Consider the following 17435-nt stretch of genomic DNA (forward strand, 5'->3'; position numbering starts at 1 on the left):
ATATAGTATCAAGATAAGATATGTTTTGACGGCATAATCTTATGTATGTGGCACACCCTATTTACTCCCACATCAACATACGGAGAACTGAGAGCTAAAGAATCAGGAGAAGCGGTTTTGGTTGCCTGTACATGTTGAGTGGAGCGTATTACGACTTTAGACGAATTATCTTTTCAGTCGCGGGTGATATACCTGTCGGCAGCATCAATGGTGAGTTCGTCAATCTCAAGACGTTCACGTATGAGTGAGCACGTGTGGTGGTGTTTGCAACTGGTGTCTTTCAAAAAGAAGAAAAAAGTTCTATTTCCTCCGTCCAATAAAAGATGTCTTAATTTTGTCAAAATTTAAATGTATTCAGACATGACTTAGTATATAGTTGCATTCAAATTTGATCAAATTAGACATCTTTCGTTGGACGGAAAAAATATACGATGACCCGATCCAAAACCGATGCAGAACTTGTCTGATGTCTCGGGCTCTCAGTTAGGCAATGCTGGCACCATATGATTCGTGGATCCCGCAGACGCCACGTCGGCTTGTCATGCCACGAGCCAAGGAGAGCATTCGGGCCACTTGGGATTCTTCGCTGATTCCTGTTGAGGATCGCAGAATATACGAGCCCACGATTATCCAGGCCAAGCGCCATTCATCCTCTTTGCAGGATTCGTACGACCGAGCATGCACTCGATGCAGGCAGAATTTTCTGCTGTGATGCAAACCAAAATCTCCACGGAGCATCTTTATCCGACAAGTTCTTCGTCGTTTTGATACGCACGTCGTGGGGGAGAAGAGAACGTACTCTTGCGCCGTTAGCTAGCCTCCACTTAAACGAATGGTCAAAAAACGAAGAAGAGAAAGCGCGATAGAAAAATGCTATCCGAAAAATATTAAAAATCCCCGCCTTGTGCAAGCCTTGTTCCTGCTGTTTCCTTGGCCTCCTGCCAACAAATCGGGCGGTAAGATCCAAGGAGGCAATTTCCTCTACCCGCGGCTGCCAAGCAAATCGCAACTCGCAAGAACAAGAATAAAATCCCCCCACTCCGCATCTGCTTCATCGCCACCCAGCCAGTTGCCGCGCTTCCGGTGCCGGATCGAAGCGAAGGTGTTTGTGATTGTTGGATTCAGGCCACCGTTACCCTGTCGATAAAACCGATGCTTCGCCTCGCAAACCCTAGCAGCTGCCTATAGCGTCCGTCGGGAGCGTGTACGTCTTCGACCCGCCGCCATGTCGTGGCTGGAGATGTGGCTGCCTTACGCTGGCGAAGGGGCGGCCGGGGGGCTGTTCCTCGACGGTGGCGACGCGGCGGCGCACGGCGCGCTCCTCGCGGCGATGCCCGGCTGCTCGGCGTCGTTCGGAGTGCCTCGGCGGCGGCGGCGGGGGACGTCTCCGGGGTTCCTCTCGATGACGATTTCGGTCAAGGGGGGCAGGGGGCTCGTGTCGGCCCCGGTGGGGCTGCTCGCGAGCGGGGAGGAGAAGGGCGGAGCGGAGGAGGCGGATGGGTTGATTGCGGGGAGGAGGGACGAGGAGGTGGTAGTGGATGAGGATGGGAAGTTGGCGAAGAAGGAGGCTCGTTCTGGAGCGGGCGCCATGAACACGACGAAGCATCTCTGGGCGGGAGCCGTCGCTGCCATGGTCTCGAGGTATAGCCGCTTTGTGCCTTTTCATTTGGTTGGGACTGGTGATGTTAGTTATGAACATATGATCACTTTCTCATTCCGAAGTATGATTGCTGAAAATCCACTGCATTTGAAGTTGCGTTGTTTGGACGGACAAGCTGAAAAACACCATGCTACCTCTCCGATGCAATTAAATCGATCTGAAACTTACTGTTTGTGTAATGCTGTTTGCTCTCGGGGAATGAATTGAGCTTTTGCTGGGATCAGCAATTGCCGGTCTACTACATTGTTGCAGTACGATCCTATAGAACAGATCCTGTTCAAGTAAGGTCGTGGTCTACAGTATGTCTACTACATTGTTGATACGAGGTTTTGAGCGGCACGAAAGACTGTTTTATTTGATTCAGGTTCATTACTTCCATTTAAGCGCCATAGGACTCTGGGAGGAACAAACATGAGTCATGAGTGTCAGATACTGATGAATTAGCCAAGCTGTGTGTTGTGGGCTCAGGTTAAGGGGTATGCTAAATGTTAGCATATGATTGAGATGTTAGCCTTCCAGTGTCCTATTGCTCAGGGTTTTGTGATAGACCATGCATAAGTTGGGCACTTGTGCATCATTTTACTAGGAGGGTAGATGCTCTTTGCGGAGCCGGTGGAAAGGACATAACAAAATTCAGAAATGCATGAACAATGCAAGTTTTAGCATTGAATTATTTGCCATTAAATTTCGGTCCATGCTTTCTTAGATAAATGACAAAGTAATAACTTCTCATGTATTAATAAAATGTGCATCGGTAACTCCTAATGTGGCTAAACATAATATAAACATCAAAGTTGAGTAAAATTATGTTGCATCCAATTTGAGCTGCGGAAGCAAACCCTGCTGGAGCCAACTTGAGCTGCCGCAAGCAAACCTTGCTGTCGCGCCCCTAGCTTCAGCGGAGGTGACATCTGAAACAGAATCGAACCAACCGCAGCATGTACCAATAAAACAACCTTCTTGTTAATGGTAAACATTATGCATCTCAACATAACATGAGCTTACTTGCTGCAGGGTAAAGGAAACATATATGTCAAAAAGGCAATAATAAACTGCACTTGAATATCAAGGCACACAGGAGCATTGTAATTAGGCCAAATCCTAAAATATTGACTATGATTATAATATGGCCTCATATTCCCTACTTACTCCCACATGTCCACATATATAGACCATCCTACACGGGAATTATGGCAGGTTGATAACATGATTGGCACATATTTCCTATGATTGCTAAGTGTTAATGAACTGATACTGCAACTATTGAAGCAGTGATTAAAGGGAAGCACGTTCATGTTAGAAAAGTTTGGGATACAACCACCAAGTTATAATAAGATCTAAGAGTTCGATGTGGAAGCCACAAAGAAAGCAAAACGTTTGTGCCAACTGCTAAACTCAAATTAGGATGTATATTGTGGTAGTTGCTGAAAAAGATTGCACTGCTAATGTTAGCTACTAAATAGAATGGAAATGCTAGTATCACATCAAATCAAGGTGAAGTAAAAATTTACTCCCTCCGATCCATAATAAGTGTCTCAGATTTAGTACAACTTTGTACAGTACTAACTTTGTACTAAATCTGAGACACGTATTATGGATCAGAGGGAGTAATTATTAGCACATCACCCCCTGTACAGCCTGATCCACAATTGGCAACACATAAGCATGTCTGGTTACTAATAGTCTAGCAGCTAAATCTGGAGTGTACATAATCTGCTGGGACTGACAAACCATGGTTCAGAGCTCGAAGAGCATAACCACATGAGTAAATAGGAAGGGCACCTCACCTTTGTCTGAACAACGACTATTTCAGACTGCATTTCAGCCTGAGGTAGTGATATCAGCCTGCTTCACAACAGAATAATATAGGTTTATGCGTGGTAGTTTGTAAATCGAATAGTTTTGCACCTATTGGTAATGAGGAGGCCAAGAATGAAATTGAAAGGAAACTGTGACATGAAAATTTTGAATAAGAAGAAAAATTCCCAAATCATCAGTGTTTTCTCTGGGCTTGCCTAACAAGATAGAACCAAATAGCAAAACAGTCCCAACAGTTTTGACATTTCAGTGAAGACTTGGGGGCAGAGTAATGCAATCACATCCTAAAAGGAAATAAAATGACCCGCAGAACCTCACCATCCTCAATACCCTTAACTGATTTGTACATTCTGTAGGTGAAACTCCTGATCCTCCAAAGAATAAAAGTAGCGTATGTTCCTACAGAGAAATTGGTTGTGAAAGCACACATTGTAAGAGGAAGTGTGAGCATGGAGTACTCTGCAGGGAGATTAAGGAAAAGTTTAAGAGCGAGTGACGGTAAGCATGCTGTTTTGTGCTGGCTGATGAAAAGGTAAGGAGCCCAGGAAGGGAGGGCAACGAAACAGGGCTTGGGCTGGGGCTTGGGGGAGTCTGGAGAGGGATGGAAGGAGAAGGATTAGGAGGGGAGAAGCTTCTGTACCTCCAAAGGCGGCGCTGGGAGGAAGGGCTCGGGAGCGAAGGGGCAGTCTGGCGGTAGAGTAGTTAGTGTCGCTTTGAGTTAATAGAGATCGACCTTTAGATGTAGCTGATTTGATTTGATTGAAATTGACCTTCTGACTTAACAATTATTCAGTACTCCCTTTAGCTCTCTATAGCTTGTTGCTTAGGGGCATATCTGAAGTCAAACTTTTGAAATTTCTAGTACGTCAGCATCCTGATTATTTAAATGAGATACATGATAATCATATAGGTAAAAAATTTCTTTAAAAAACACTTTGGTAATATATTGTAAATACTGTCGGTTTAATAAATACATTGAAGCAGAAAATTGTGTTCATTGTTGTGCTTTGTAGACAGCGTTGATGTCCAAAATGGCAAGGTTTAGGGAATTGGAGGTTACTACGTCAGTAGCATTTGGACAGGATATGTTTGTGTGAATACACGGGCTATGTAGTTAGGCAGTGTATTTTACACTGGGGGCCTGAAGGTGACTACAGTTCTGTATTGTGGCACATGCCCCTGTTCCATCATCCACCATGGGGAAACTGGATCTGCTCCAAATCACAGCCAAAAGAATAGAGATCTTGGAAATAGAAAATCTAATATATCAATATCTCTTTGGTTAAGATCAAGGTTGCACAAATGGGTCATGACCCCACTACTTGAGATTCTAGAGGAACTTCTACTTTGCTTTTCTGCCCTAATGGGTCATGGTCTTGCATAAATGCCCTTCTCCTGGGAGTATATTGTATACTTCAGTACTGTTGTAAATTTCTTGAAAACTTTAAAAATAATCACCTAGTTGTTAAATTTGGCGTCTTTAGTTTTCATCGTTTGCCTCTTTGGAGCATCCGATCTCTATTTTCCACTTGTTTTAGGTGTTTGATTTGATCTAATTGGACTCTGCCATCTGTCATGTTTTGGGTCGAAGAAAGACCGGGACCTCTATCCACAAACTAGGATTCTGAGTTATTTCGTTGATATGACATGTTCCGGTGAAAGAACTGGTTATGTTTCACTTTCTATCATACCATTTTATCTCATACTGTTGATGGTCCCAATTGTGCTTTAATTTGCACGAATTTGGTTGGCTTTGTGCTCAGTGGGTTCAACCTTAGCTGCTTCCATTTATTTGTAATAGTTTTGATTTGTGGTTTGTTGCATTGTTATTGGCTCATGGTTGATAGGAACATCATCCATTTGGAATGCTGCTTTTTGGCAAGAGCTCGGTGTAATTCTATTTATTTTTTATTTTGATCGTATCTAAGATCCTTTTCTATCTGGGTTGCTAACTCAATGGTAGAGTGCTCGCCTTTTAAGCCTAACTGTCTTGATATGAAAGTTCTGACCATTTGCATCAGTTTTCTAAGCACCGATTGTTTACTTGTATTTTCAAGATCCCTTTGCAAATTAGCTAACTCCATGTAACCTGTATCTAAGCCTTACCTGTATCCCACCTGGGTTGCTATATCTAGTCGGAGTTGTATTCTTTGGAACTTTTCCTCTTCTGGCTGTTTGATTTGTGTTACAGCCCATAATTTTTTTCCCCTACAGATTCCTTTGCACTATGTATTTCATAGAAAAGTTTCAGATGACTCAACCTATTGGAAATATTCCTATGTTTTTCCTGTGGTGCAATCAAACACTTTTTGGTGCAAACTCTTGTAGTATTTGATGCTGTATGATTCATGGTATTGCAATCATGCATTCTTTTCTATTCCTGCATTTTCAAAACTGCTCAATTGCAAGGGATTCTATGTAGGTAATTGTTTTCTCATGCTAAGATGTATAGACTTCAAAAGAAATACAAATAAAAGGCAATCTGAAAAATAAATCTGATGTTCCATGACCTCACTGGTTTCTGGCCTGTTACTGCCAACAGGACGAAACCCAGGATTCAGCCAGTATCAGTAACTCAAACTGTGATAAGTATATGCAGAATGGGCCTATGTTTCCATTTCTCCTACTTAAACATTTTTTCCCTAATTTTTATATATCTTGCAGAACAGTTGTTGCTCCTCTTGAGAGGTTAAAGTTGGAGTATATAGTTCGTGGTGAGCAGAGGAATCTATTTGAGCTTATCCAAGTGATTGCATCAACACAAGGGTTGAAAGGCTTTTGGAAAGGGAATTTTGTCAACATCCTCCGTACTGCTCCGTTTAAGGCAGTTAATTTCTATGCATATGACAGTTACAGAAAGCAACTGCTCAAATGGTCCGGTAATGAAGAAACTACAAACTTTGAGAGGTTTATTGCTGGTGCTTCTGCTGGCGTTACAGCCACGATAATGTGCATACCCATGGATACGGTATGTGTACTTTAGAAGATTAGGTTCTGAACTACATCACTTTTCGCTGGTTCTGATTAAGCTGTTGATTTCAGATTAGGACAAAGATGGTAGCACCTGGTGGTGAAGCTTTAGGTGGGGTTATTGGGGTTGCCCGCCACATGATCCAGACTGAAGGAATTTTCTCGCTGTACAAGGGATTAGTGCCTTCACTTATTAGCATGGCGCCCTCTGGTGCTGTATTCTATGGAGTGTATGACATATTGAAGATGGCTTATCTGCATTCCCCAGAAGGAAAGAAGAGGATATCAATGATGAAGCAACAAGGTCAAGGTGCAAATGCATTAGACCAGCTTGAATTGGGTACTGTTAGGACCTTACTCTATGGGGCTATTGCTGGTTGCTGTGCCGAAGCCGCTACATACCCTTTTGAAGTAGTTAGGAGGCAGCTACAGTTGCAAGTCAAAGCAACGAAGATGAATGCACTTGCAACTTGCCTTAAGATTGTTGATCAAGGTGGAGTACCGGCACTTTATGTTGGCTTGATCCCGAGCTTGTTACAGGTACATTTTTCTTCCAGAAGAGAATCCACTTGCACAAAGGTTTAAGGCTACCTGTATGAAAGCATTCCATTTGATTCGCACATTTTACGATCAGGTTTGAGCCTCAACTCATGGTGTCCTACGCAAACTGGGGAGATCTCAGGGGGATTATTTGATAGATAATGATATCATTCTTGTAGTAGTCTTGCAGTAGTCATGATTAGGGGTGTGCAAAGACAGGTGCAGTACAAACTGTGGAAACTGGCAACCACACTGGTAGTTCATTTTGTTTTATTGATTTTAACCCTAGCTGCTAGATTAGTACTCCCTCTGATCCATAATAAGTGTCTCAGATTTTGTACTAACTTATACAAAGTTGTACTAAATCTCAGACACTTGTTATGGATCAGAGGGAGTACAAAAACTCAACCATGGGTTCACAGCTTAAGTTGAAACCGTGTTTGAACAGCCCTAGTGCTGATTTTCCTATAAAAGAGGCAATCGACCGTAGCGTTGTGCCTAGGCAGGTTGATCTGAGTGTTTGTATTATTCAAAGGTGGGTGCTAATTTGTTTCAGATTGTCTGATCTAACTGATTATTTCTCCTCTTCTTCAGGTTCTGCCGTCGGCATCTATCAGCTATTTTGTATACGAGTTGATGAAGATAGTCCTGAAAGTGGAATGAGTGCAGACTAATTCTTGAGCTCATGTAGCAAGTTCACGGGACTTAGCTGACATCGCCTTGATAAAAGTGCAAGCAATCAGCATTTATCATTTTTCCGGTAGGCATACTTCACGAAATCTTTAGAGATTGTGAGTGTAGCTTCGGTTTGGCCAAAGCGTTATTCATTTGAAGCCTTGCACCGCAGTATTACCTCCTTGTACACGAGGTCTTCCACACCTCCAAGTGAATCGCTCATCTATAGCAGATTGAGCTTGTGCCTGAGTGAAAACTTGTGGGGCAACTTGCCCTTGAAATTTCAGTTAACAAGTTCTCAATTTTCAATTTTTGATACTCCCTCCGTCGGTTCGTCCCAAAATAAGTGACGTGGATTTGTATAGATTATTATACAAATTCAGTCACTTATTTCCGGACGGAGGAGTATATGGTTGCATTGCTTGCAATTCAAAATGGTTTTTGTTTGTTTGCTACAGGGTCTTCAGAAGATATGTTTGCCTCCAGACCCTTTTGCAGACGTCTTACGCAAGTTTTTTGTTTTCTTATTTGGAGACGTCCGTTGGTTCAACTTAATGCCAAGAACTGTATATTTACAGCTATTTTGGTAATTGTGTCGGTACTCGGTACCATTGTTCTGCTCCGATGCTCTGTTCACCGTGCAGTCGTGCACGGTGCACTGGCAGCAAGTTGGGATAGACATCCTGAGCTCCGATTCTCGAGGTCGTTAACATTCTTGCGGACAGGTTTTCTCGTGATGCACAGTTGAAGGATACCTACAGGTCACATGTGCGACATGTAAACTTGGCGCTTAATCATAAACAGGATTCTGATTGGAATCATGCGTGGTGCATTGTTGGGCGTGGGGGTAGGGAGCGGGGGTACTGTCTGCAGTTCCTCCGATCCCGACGGCAGAACGTCGCACATCACACGGTTGGGCAGCGTCGGCATGGCCACTACGGCTGCTTCATTCAAGCTAGACCCATTCCCACGGATGCTTCACCTTCCCAAGCCATCTGGGTGAACAATCCAAAAGCTGTAGCTGATTGGTTTGGTTTTGCCTGGTGAGTGGCGAACAGATTGCACACCTTGCCTGTGTCCGTGACTAGTTTGCAGGAACTTGGTCCTGAGGAGTCAGCCTGAGCCACCTGCTTCTCTGCATCTTCAACATTTGACGAAATCGACGGCCGTTGGATTTGGGTGTATCCGTGGTCTGCATATGCCTCCGGGAACTAACGTTCTGAACTTCTGATCAGTGATTATCAAAACGTGTGAATCTGCATCAAAGCGGTTTAAGCATGCTTGAGCTGTAAAGCTGAGGTTGTTCAGTGGTTAGGTGCAAAGCCACTAGCTGCAATAAGACGTCGCAGGACTGGATCGATGGATATACTACTAGCCTACTGTCGGATGACGCCTAATCACCTTTTTCCCCTTATGCTAGTTTTGTTAAAGACGCGATCGCCGGGAAAGCTGGGTGACGCTTAGTGGCTGCAAATTTGCAATCATGCGCGCGTGTGCCAAACCGCGACCCAAAGTCTCTGACGACAGGCAGGCAGGCATACCGATCGGTGACCGGGACGTCGTGTCTTGCTGCCTCGGTGAAGATTATCCGGTTAATTATGCTTTTCCGCCTTGAACGGAGCAGTATAGCATCAGCATCAGCATCAGTTTGCGCTGTGAGGAGATGATCAGGGACGATGAAATGTAAGCAGGACGGCGGAAGGAGACTGCGGTGGGGGCGGACACGGGCCCGAGAGACCGAAAGAGACGGTGCGATGTCCTTTCGCTTCCCCGCTACCCTCCAAGGATTGAGAGCATGCGCCCGCCCGCGCGACGCGGCCCTCCCCGAACGAAGCGCTCCCCCGAATCGGTCGACAAGCCGCGGATCCCCTGCATCACGAATCTTCCTCGGACCCGGCTATACGTGTCGCATTCAACGAGCTACTGCCATGGGTACTCGCTTTGCACGTGCAATATGCAGCAGAGGCCTCTAGCAAAGGGACACAAATACGACACGACCGGAGTGGAGTATACTATTGTGCAGCTCGCGACGCTGACAGATTAGCTGAGGCGCCGGCGGACGCGGCTTGCTCGGCGCCTTCACCTACCACACGTCCCCGCGGCCGCGCCGTACCACCAACCGAAACGGAAGGCCAAGATCGTCCGTCCCATCGTCACGGCTCCACACCGCAGTCGATCTCCCCGGTTAACGCAAAGGGGCATAACGGACATTTCCAGCCACCCTTCTTTAGACAACGCTAGTGGCTGCCCCAGCTGTCTCCCTCTTTCCTTGCTTGGCCGATTCCGTCGGCTAAAAAACCATCACCACCTGCCATCTCTCGACTCTCCCTCTGCACTGCACCCCCTGGGACGGAATCTCCCAAAACCCTACGAAAAATTCGCCTGAATCGCCCGGGGAGGGAACCTCTTCGGGGTGGAGTCTGCTCGATCGGGGGTCCGGTGAATTCGCGGCGGTGCCCGGTCGTTGACGAGGCGGCGGGGCTCTGCGATGGCCGAGGGGCGGCGCTACGCGATCGCGCCGCAGCTGGGTGAGTGCGACCGGACTCCATAGGGCCTGCCTTGGATTTTTTTTCGGGTTTCGTTCGTTCTGATCCGCCTGACCGCTGCGGCTGGCCGGCTCTGGTCAACGCCTCGTTCTTTGTTTGGATTTTGATTTGTGTCCCTCCACGCCTGCGTTGCGTGTGGGAATCGGAGTTTGTAGCGTGGAACCTGGTGGGACTGGAAGTTGGTGCGTTGCGTTCGCCCGGTGATTTTTGAGGCCGCGTATTTGTTTGGTGCGTAGTAATTCGCGAGAATTTTGTGTTTCTGCGGCGGAGTCGTGTGCGAATTTAGCCGTTTGGTGGCTGCCGCGATGTAGAGTGGAGATTTCACGCGCAAGTGTCCTGGGAGTGGAACCATCGGAAGCTGTACCAGCTACTCGAAATAATTGGGGACTTTTGGGGTTTCAGTGGTCTGGAGATGAATGGATTTCTGCCAGTATCCTGCGTTTTCTAGGTGTTCAAGTCGTACCTTCTAATCGTTAGTTTATTTTTGGAGAAATCTATATTCTAGTGATGTGTCCACATGAACTTGAAATATGAAATTATACCGTGCAAGTTAATTTTGGCCATGGTACATGTTTCATTTGTGAAGATTGGGAAGCAACAATGTTGAAATTTTCATTCAAACGTCTTTAAATACTTTTTTTTAACGATGATTGCCTAACTCTACATTTCAATGGCTCCTGAACAGACATTGAGCAGATACTGAAGGAGGCTCAACATCGATGGTTACGCCCTGCTGAGATTTGCGAAATACTTAAGAATTACGGAAATTTCCGTATAGCTCCAGAACCACCAAACAGGCCTGCAAGTATGACTTCTACTGTTGAACACTGTCTGTAAATTGATGTTATTTTTCTAGGACTTTTGAACATTCAATTTTACTATCCCCACACTGTAATGGCATGTGTTTGGACCCTACATCTGCAAGTAAACATGCATGGGAGCTGATAAAGTGTCTCTTAATAATCAGTTCGCGGTGCAGTTGTATCTCACAAATATTCGTATCTCTTGTATTAGGTGGTTCGCTGTTCTTGTTTGATCGGAAGGTATTGAGATATTTTAGGAAAGATGGCCATAATTGGAGGAAGAAAAAGGATGGAAAGACTGTCAAAGAAGCACATGAAAGGTTAAAAGTAAGTAAAGTTGAATATTAGTAATTATTTCTGATATCATGCCGCGTTCTTCTAAGGGTTCCTGTACACCCTGTATTATTTGCTTATGAAGGAAAAATAACTGATAATTCTGTATAAATCATTAAATTTAGTCTGGAAGCATCGATGTGCTTCACTGCTACTATGCTCATGGGGAAGAGAACATAAACTTCCAGAGGAGGAGTTACTGGATGTTGGAGGAGTAAGTACAATTTATATGGTGACCCATTCCATTCTGCTTCTGTAATATTGCATAATTTGCATGCGCTGAACAACTCATGGCATGTGCATTGTGTAAGCCTGTATGGAGTCTACATGCATGCATGGGGACTTACAAATTCTACAATGCATTGATATTTAAACAGTCCTATCTTCTGCTCTGCAGGGATTTCATGCACATCGTCCTTGTACATTATCTTGAAGTCAAGGTACACCTATTTCTTCTATTTCTGCAATGTAGTTAGCTACTTGTTCATCTTATATCTGGATTTGGCCATTCTATATACTCCCTATGTCCTAAAATAAGTGACGTGGATTTGTATAAGAATCTATACAAATCCACGTCACTTATTTCAGGACGGAGGGAGTACAACCTTGTAGCGACTAGGAAGCTTCATGTTAAGACATTGCTTCCATTACAATCAAACATGAAGCTTCCTAGTTGCTAGTTGCTACATTCTATATACAACATCAAACATGAAGCATCCTAGTTGCTACATTCTATACCGTAATGGAACCTATGACGGGGAATTGACGTCATTATGGACAGATGTGTTGTGAAGAAAAGCTCTTTTTCTTGCAATTAGTCGTTTAAAGTTTCTTTTTCCTCTCTTATATTTGGTGTTGACCATCAGGCTGGGAAATCAAGTTCTCGTACTAGGGAACATGATAATATGCTCCAGGGAGCCCGTGTGGATAGCCCTTTAAGCCAGTTGCCTTCACAAACTACAGATGGTGAAAGCTCACTTAGCGGACAAGCCTCTGAATACGAGGAAACAGAATCAGGTAGAATTGTCCGGCCATCTTCTTCTGTTCTGCATAAAGTCCACTGAAATAGCTTCACTGATACTATTCCAATTATGCACAGCGTATCTAAAGCAAAATTCGGTGCAACAGATATTTATTCGGGAGGAGCCGGATACCACTCTATCTCTGGGATGCAGCAGCATGAAAATGGAGCTGGACCCATAATTGATGCTTCTTTTTACAGCTCTTATGTTCCTGCATCATCTGTAGGTATGTGGCACTGTATATTTTTATTCTGGTTATGAACCTAAGTTGAATGGATTGATAACTCTTCATTTGCTACTAATGTTTAGGTAATCATCAAGGATTACAGGCTACAGCAACTAATACGGGCTTCTATTCTTATGATCAAGATAATTTACCCGTGGTTCCAAACGAATCAGGTCATGGAATTCCGTTCAATGGACCTAATGGTCAGTTTGATCTGTCATCATGGAATGAAATGACCAAACCAGATAAAGGGATCCATCAAATGCCTCCATACGGAACTCATGTTCCTCCTGAGCAGTCTCCTTTCACAGAAGTCCCTGGAATTGAATCTTTCACATTTGATGAAGTGTATAGCAATGGGCTGGGTATCAAGGATAATTCTCATGCAGACACGGACGCAGAACCACTATGGCAGGTATCATGACACATTTCTGTATGGCAATATATATCTATATATAACAGTTTAGCTTCTCTGATAGTAAAAATCCTAGCCATATATGTCGAATTGTCGATGTTATCCCCTTATACAAGAATTTAGTGTCTGTCAGTTTTGCACAAAGTAATCTAACTAAGCACTGATTTTGTAATGTAGCGTGGTTCTTCTCAAAATTTAACCAGGAACACAATTTCTCTATAAGAAAGTACCAGACTGGAAGTACAATAATGCCACATTGTGCGTTACATGAAATAGAGCATAGAGTGTAGCCAGGTCTAACGTGTTTGTTTTTCCAAGCTTTCAGTTATCTTGGTATTATCCACTTTATACAAATTAAAGTTTCCAACTCTTAAATTGGTGGCCCTCTGGGTGGCATAGATTTATTTTCTTTGAACATACTTTAGTAGTATTGCTTTGTAGTTTGTACTACATTACTTAGAAGAAAATTTCTATTTTTTTTTGTTTTCCATAGAGAGAACTAGTTTTTCTCTTACTGGTTCTTGCGATCCCAGCAGATCTTTTGTTGTAGATTTTTTTGCACACTGCGATTAATTGCATCTGCTCGAGTTTCATGCTACTACTATTATTATTGTGCGGCTTCAATTTGTTTATGGCACTTACCCGTGAAGCTACTGAATTTCAGCTTCCAAGTGCTATTGGTGGTTCATTTGCTACAGTGGACAGTTTCCAACAGATCAATGGATTTTTGGAGGAAGCCATTAATTATCCTCTCCTGAAAACTCAATCATCCAATCTTTCTGATATCCTAAAGGACAGCTTTAAGAAGAGTGATAGTTTTACTAGATGGATGACCAAAGAACTTGCTGATGTAGATGATTCCCAAATTAAGCCCAGTTCTGAATACTGGAACAGCGAAGATGCTGACAATATCATTGGAGCATCAAGCCACGATCAGTTGGATCAGTTTACTCTGGGCCCAATGCTCGCACAAGACCAGCTGTTTAGTATAATTGATTTTTCTCCAAGCTGGGCATATGCAGGTGCAAAGACTAGGGTATGTCTTCTAAACTTATTTTCATGCTAATAAGGTTGAGTGTCCTATGAGTGTCATAAGACTGTCATGGTGGCTCAGAGTGAATTAGTTTCTTTAACTGCTTACAATTTTTTTGGTGTTTGTTCTGCAGATTCTTGTTACCGGTAAATTCTTGAAGCCTGATGAAGTTATAAGATTCAAGTGGTCATGTATGTTTGGAGAAATTGAAGTTCCAGCAGAGATTTTAGCAGACGGGACTCTTGGGTGTTATTCTCCCTCACAGAAAACTGGTAGGGTCCCTTTTTATGTGACTTGTTCCAACAGGTTGGCCTGCAGTGAAGTACGAGAGTTTGAATATCGACCAAGTAATTCCCAATACATGGATGCTCCGAGTTTACATGGTGCTAGAAACAAAACATATCTCCAGATGCGTCTTGATAAATTATTGTCTTTGGGACCAGATGAATTCCATGCAACTCTATCTAACAACACAAAAGAGTTGATTGATTTGAACAGGAAGATAAACTTATTGATGAAAAACAATGATTCGTGGTCTGAGTTGCTAAAGTTGGCTGGTGATAATGAACTTGTCATTGAAGATAAGCAGGATCAGTTCCTTGAAAACTGCATCAGGGACAAGCTGCATATCTGGCTTCTCCATAAAGCTGGAGATGGTGGCAAGGGTCCCGGTGTGTTAGATAAGGAGGGGCAAGGTGTGCTTCATCTGGCAGCTGCTCTTGGATATGATTGGGCTATAAGACCAACAATAACTGCTGGTGTAAATATAAATTTCAGAGATGCTCGTGGTTGGACTGCACTCCACTGGGCTGCATTTTGTGGCAGGTAAGTTTTCAGAGGGTGATATTTTTTTATTTGCACATCTTATGTGTACTGAACTTGATTGGCTTGTTCTGCAGAGAGCGGACAGTTGTTGCACTTATAGCACTAGGTGCGGCTCCTGGAGCTTTGACAGATCCAAGTCCTGATTTCCCTTCAGGAAGCACACCAGCTGATCTTGCGTCATCCAATGGACACAAGGGTATTTCTGGTTACCTGGCAGAGTCTTCTTTAACATGCCATCTTCAGACCCTCAATCTAAAGGAGGCCATGGGTAGCAATGCATCAGAAATATCTGGTCTACCTGGTATTGGTGATGTTAGTGAAAGAAGTGTCTCGCCATTGGCGCGTGAAGGTCTTCAGACTGGATCGATGGGAGATTCACTAGGTGCTGTGCGGAATGCTGCCCAAGCTGCTGCTCGGATATATCAAGTTTTCAGGGTGCAGTCCTTCCAGCGAAAGCAAGCAGTTCAGTATGAAGATGACAGTGGTGTGATATCAGATGAGCGTGCCCTGTCACTCTTGTCTTATAAAACATCCAAACCAGGGCAGTTCGATCCCAAGCATGCAGCTGCAACTCGAATACAAAACAAATTTCGTGGATGGAAGGGAAGAAAGGAATTTCTGCTTCTTAGACGGCGAGTCGTCCAGATCCAGGTAGGGATGTTGATCGTATGAATAATAATTCCATGTTTTTTGTATTACAGTTCTGAAAGCTCCAGATTAATACCTATGTATTTACCTTGCTGCAATATGTTCAAGAAGACAGATTCTTTGGGGTTAATTGGATCTATGCCATTATAATTTCCACCGGTTGGAGACATGCCATTACAAAAACTTGATTTGGAGAAATGCCACTCTAACTTTCTTATACCTCTAACAATGCCATTTTGTCCAATACCATCACGTATACTGTCTAAATACGTATATACATAGCTCTATATGAACAGTTTTTTTTTCATCTCAAGTCAAACAATTCTATTCCTCTTCCTCTTATTATCCCCCACGCGCTCCTCTATCCTGACCCTAACGAACCCTAGAAAAACTGGAGGCAGGTTCTGCTGTACACGCTGAAATACATGTATTTTATGAACAGTAATTGGTCTTAAGTGGACAGAATGGCATAGTTAGAGGTATAAGAAAGTTAGAGTGGCATTTCTCCAAGTCAAGTTTTTGTAATGGTATATTTCCAACCGGTGGAATAGAGAGTGGCATAGATCCAATTAACCCTTTTTTTTCTATTGCAATTTTAGTAAACCTGCATTTCTAATAAACATGCATCTCTCAATCATGTAGTGGCAATTCTGCAGGATAGACACCATGCCATTCTAACAGCTATCGTACTTTGTCACTCCAGTATCTCTTATTATTGATGCTATTATTATGATTAACCTTGTTATTGTGTACTGGCTAGGCTCATGTGCGGGGTCACCAAGTGAGAAAGCATTATCGCAAAATAATTTGGTCGGTTGGGATAGTGGAGAAGGTTATATTGCGCTGGAGGCGACGAGGGGCTGGGTTGCGTGGGTTTCGGTCCACAGAAGGTGCACCAGATAGTACTAGTAGCAGCGCCGTCGATGTGATCCCAAATAAACCTGGTGAGGATGATTATAGTTTCTTGCAAGAAGGAAGGAAGCAAACTGAAGAAAGACTGCAGAGAGCTCTTGCTAGAGTGAAGTCCATGGTTCAGTACCCCGATGCTCGGGACCAATATCAGAGGATTCTGACTGTTGTAACAAAAATGCAGGAATCACAGGTAGTGTTACGTTTTCCCATTCTTTCGGCAGCAATATTGATGTTTTAAGCTGACTTAGGCATTTTTTTAAGGGAAAGTCCATTTTTCACCCTTCTGAACTCTCGTCAGAGTATAGATATTTCCCCTCAACTCTAAATCCGGGCAAATCATGCCATCAAATATCAAAACTGGACAGATTACACCCCTGGAACTATTCCAAAGAGGTATTGGGTGACATCAAGGTCAAAGCCATGTCATTAAAAACCCAATTAGAAATAGTAAGTGGGATGTGATCTGCCTGGTTTAATAGTTGGGAATGTGATTTGTCTGGTTTTAGAGTTGAGGGATGAAATCTATACTCCGGTGAGAGTTGACGGCTGACAAAAAAACATGGACAACTGTTTTTCCTAATGGTGGGCTTACTCAATTCTTTGCTGCTTATTAATGTGACAGCCTATGCAAGAAAATATGCTCGAGGAGTCCACTGAGATGGATGAAGGCTTTTTGATGAGTGAATTCCAAGAACTCTGGGATGATGACACGCCAATGCCTGGCTATTTCTAGGAACTAACAAACCGGTGCATGTTCTTGTAAATTACCTCCCTGCTTTGTTTGTTAGCCTTACCAGATTGATAGTCCCTAATCGTATTGCTAAAGTACCATCCGTTATGGTTGTGAGTTTTCTGGATTTTTTTACTATCTAGCTCTAGCTCTTTGTACAGTATATCTCGAGGGAACTATACCTACCTAAATGATGAATTTCATTGGAAGTGCTCTGTAGTTTTCTGTAACTAAAACTGAATGTGCATGACATTTGACGAAGTTTTCATGTTACACTTT

The 17435-nt window shown here is 43.4% G+C and overlaps 2 protein-coding genes across 3 annotated transcripts; both read left to right on the forward strand.

Moving 5' to 3' along the window:
* The first annotated feature begins 833 nt into the window (after positions 1 to 833).
* On the forward strand, positions 834 to 7981 carry LOC100845431 (probable mitochondrial adenine nucleotide transporter BTL3). Its single transcript, XM_003558568.4, has 4 exons — positions 834 to 1641; positions 6143 to 6446; positions 6521 to 6988; positions 7583 to 7981. The coding sequence occupies exons 1-4, from the start codon at positions 1226 to 1228 to the stop codon at positions 7649 to 7651; spliced, it is 1257 nt and encodes a 418-aa protein (XP_003558616.1). The 5' UTR covers positions 834 to 1225; the 3' UTR covers positions 7652 to 7981.
* A 1940-nt stretch (positions 7982 to 9921) lies between these two features.
* On the forward strand, positions 9922 to 17435 carry LOC100845729 (calmodulin-binding transcription activator 1). Of its 2 annotated transcripts, XM_003558569.4 has the most exons (13): positions 9922 to 10191; positions 10895 to 11014; positions 11224 to 11339; positions 11471 to 11559; positions 11743 to 11785; positions 12212 to 12362; positions 12474 to 12593; positions 12677 to 13008; positions 13673 to 14044; positions 14175 to 14866; positions 14941 to 15517; positions 16275 to 16616; positions 17049 to 17435. In XM_003558569.4, the coding sequence occupies exons 1-13, from the start codon at positions 10152 to 10154 to the stop codon at positions 17157 to 17159; spliced, it is 3105 nt and encodes a 1034-aa protein (XP_003558617.1). In that variant the 5' UTR covers positions 9922 to 10151; the 3' UTR covers positions 17160 to 17435. The 2 variants fall into 2 exon arrangements, with proteins under 2 accessions (XP_003558617.1, XP_010229054.1); XM_010230752.3 differs by lacking the exons at positions 9922 to 10191; positions 10895 to 11014 and having other exon boundaries at positions 11320 to 11339; positions 12445 to 12593.

The sequence above is a fragment of the Brachypodium distachyon genome, chromosome 1 (assembly GCF_000005505.3).
Source record: "Brachypodium distachyon strain Bd21 chromosome 1, Brachypodium_distachyon_v3.0, whole genome shotgun sequence".
NCBI classification, from domain to species: Eukaryota; Viridiplantae; Streptophyta; class Magnoliopsida; order Poales; family Poaceae; genus Brachypodium; species Brachypodium distachyon.

Excerpts from the sequence above, each read along its gene's own strand:
- LOC100845431 (XM_003558568.4), top strand. The coding sequence starts at position 1,226 with ATGTCGTGGCTGGAGATGTGGCTGCCTTACGCTGGCGAAGGGGCGGCC. Across the intron at positions 6,447-6,520 it reads TGTGCATACCCATGGATACG|ATTAGGACAAAGATGGTAGC; the intron begins GTATGTGTACTT and ends TGTTGATTTCAG. Across the intron at positions 6,989-7,582 it reads TGATCCCGAGCTTGTTACAG|GTTCTGCCGTCGGCATCTAT; the intron begins GTACATTTTTCT and ends CCTCTTCTTCAG.
- LOC100845729 (XM_003558569.4), top strand. The coding sequence starts at position 10,152 with ATGGCCGAGGGGCGGCGCTACGCGATCGCGCCGCAGCTGG. Across the intron at positions 11,340-11,470 it reads AAGCACATGAAAGGTTAAAA|TCTGGAAGCATCGATGTGCT; the intron begins GTAAGTAAAGTT and ends CATTAAATTTAG. Across the intron at positions 11,560-11,742 it reads AGTTACTGGATGTTGGAGGA|GGATTTCATGCACATCGTCC; the intron begins GTAAGTACAATT and ends TCTGCTCTGCAG.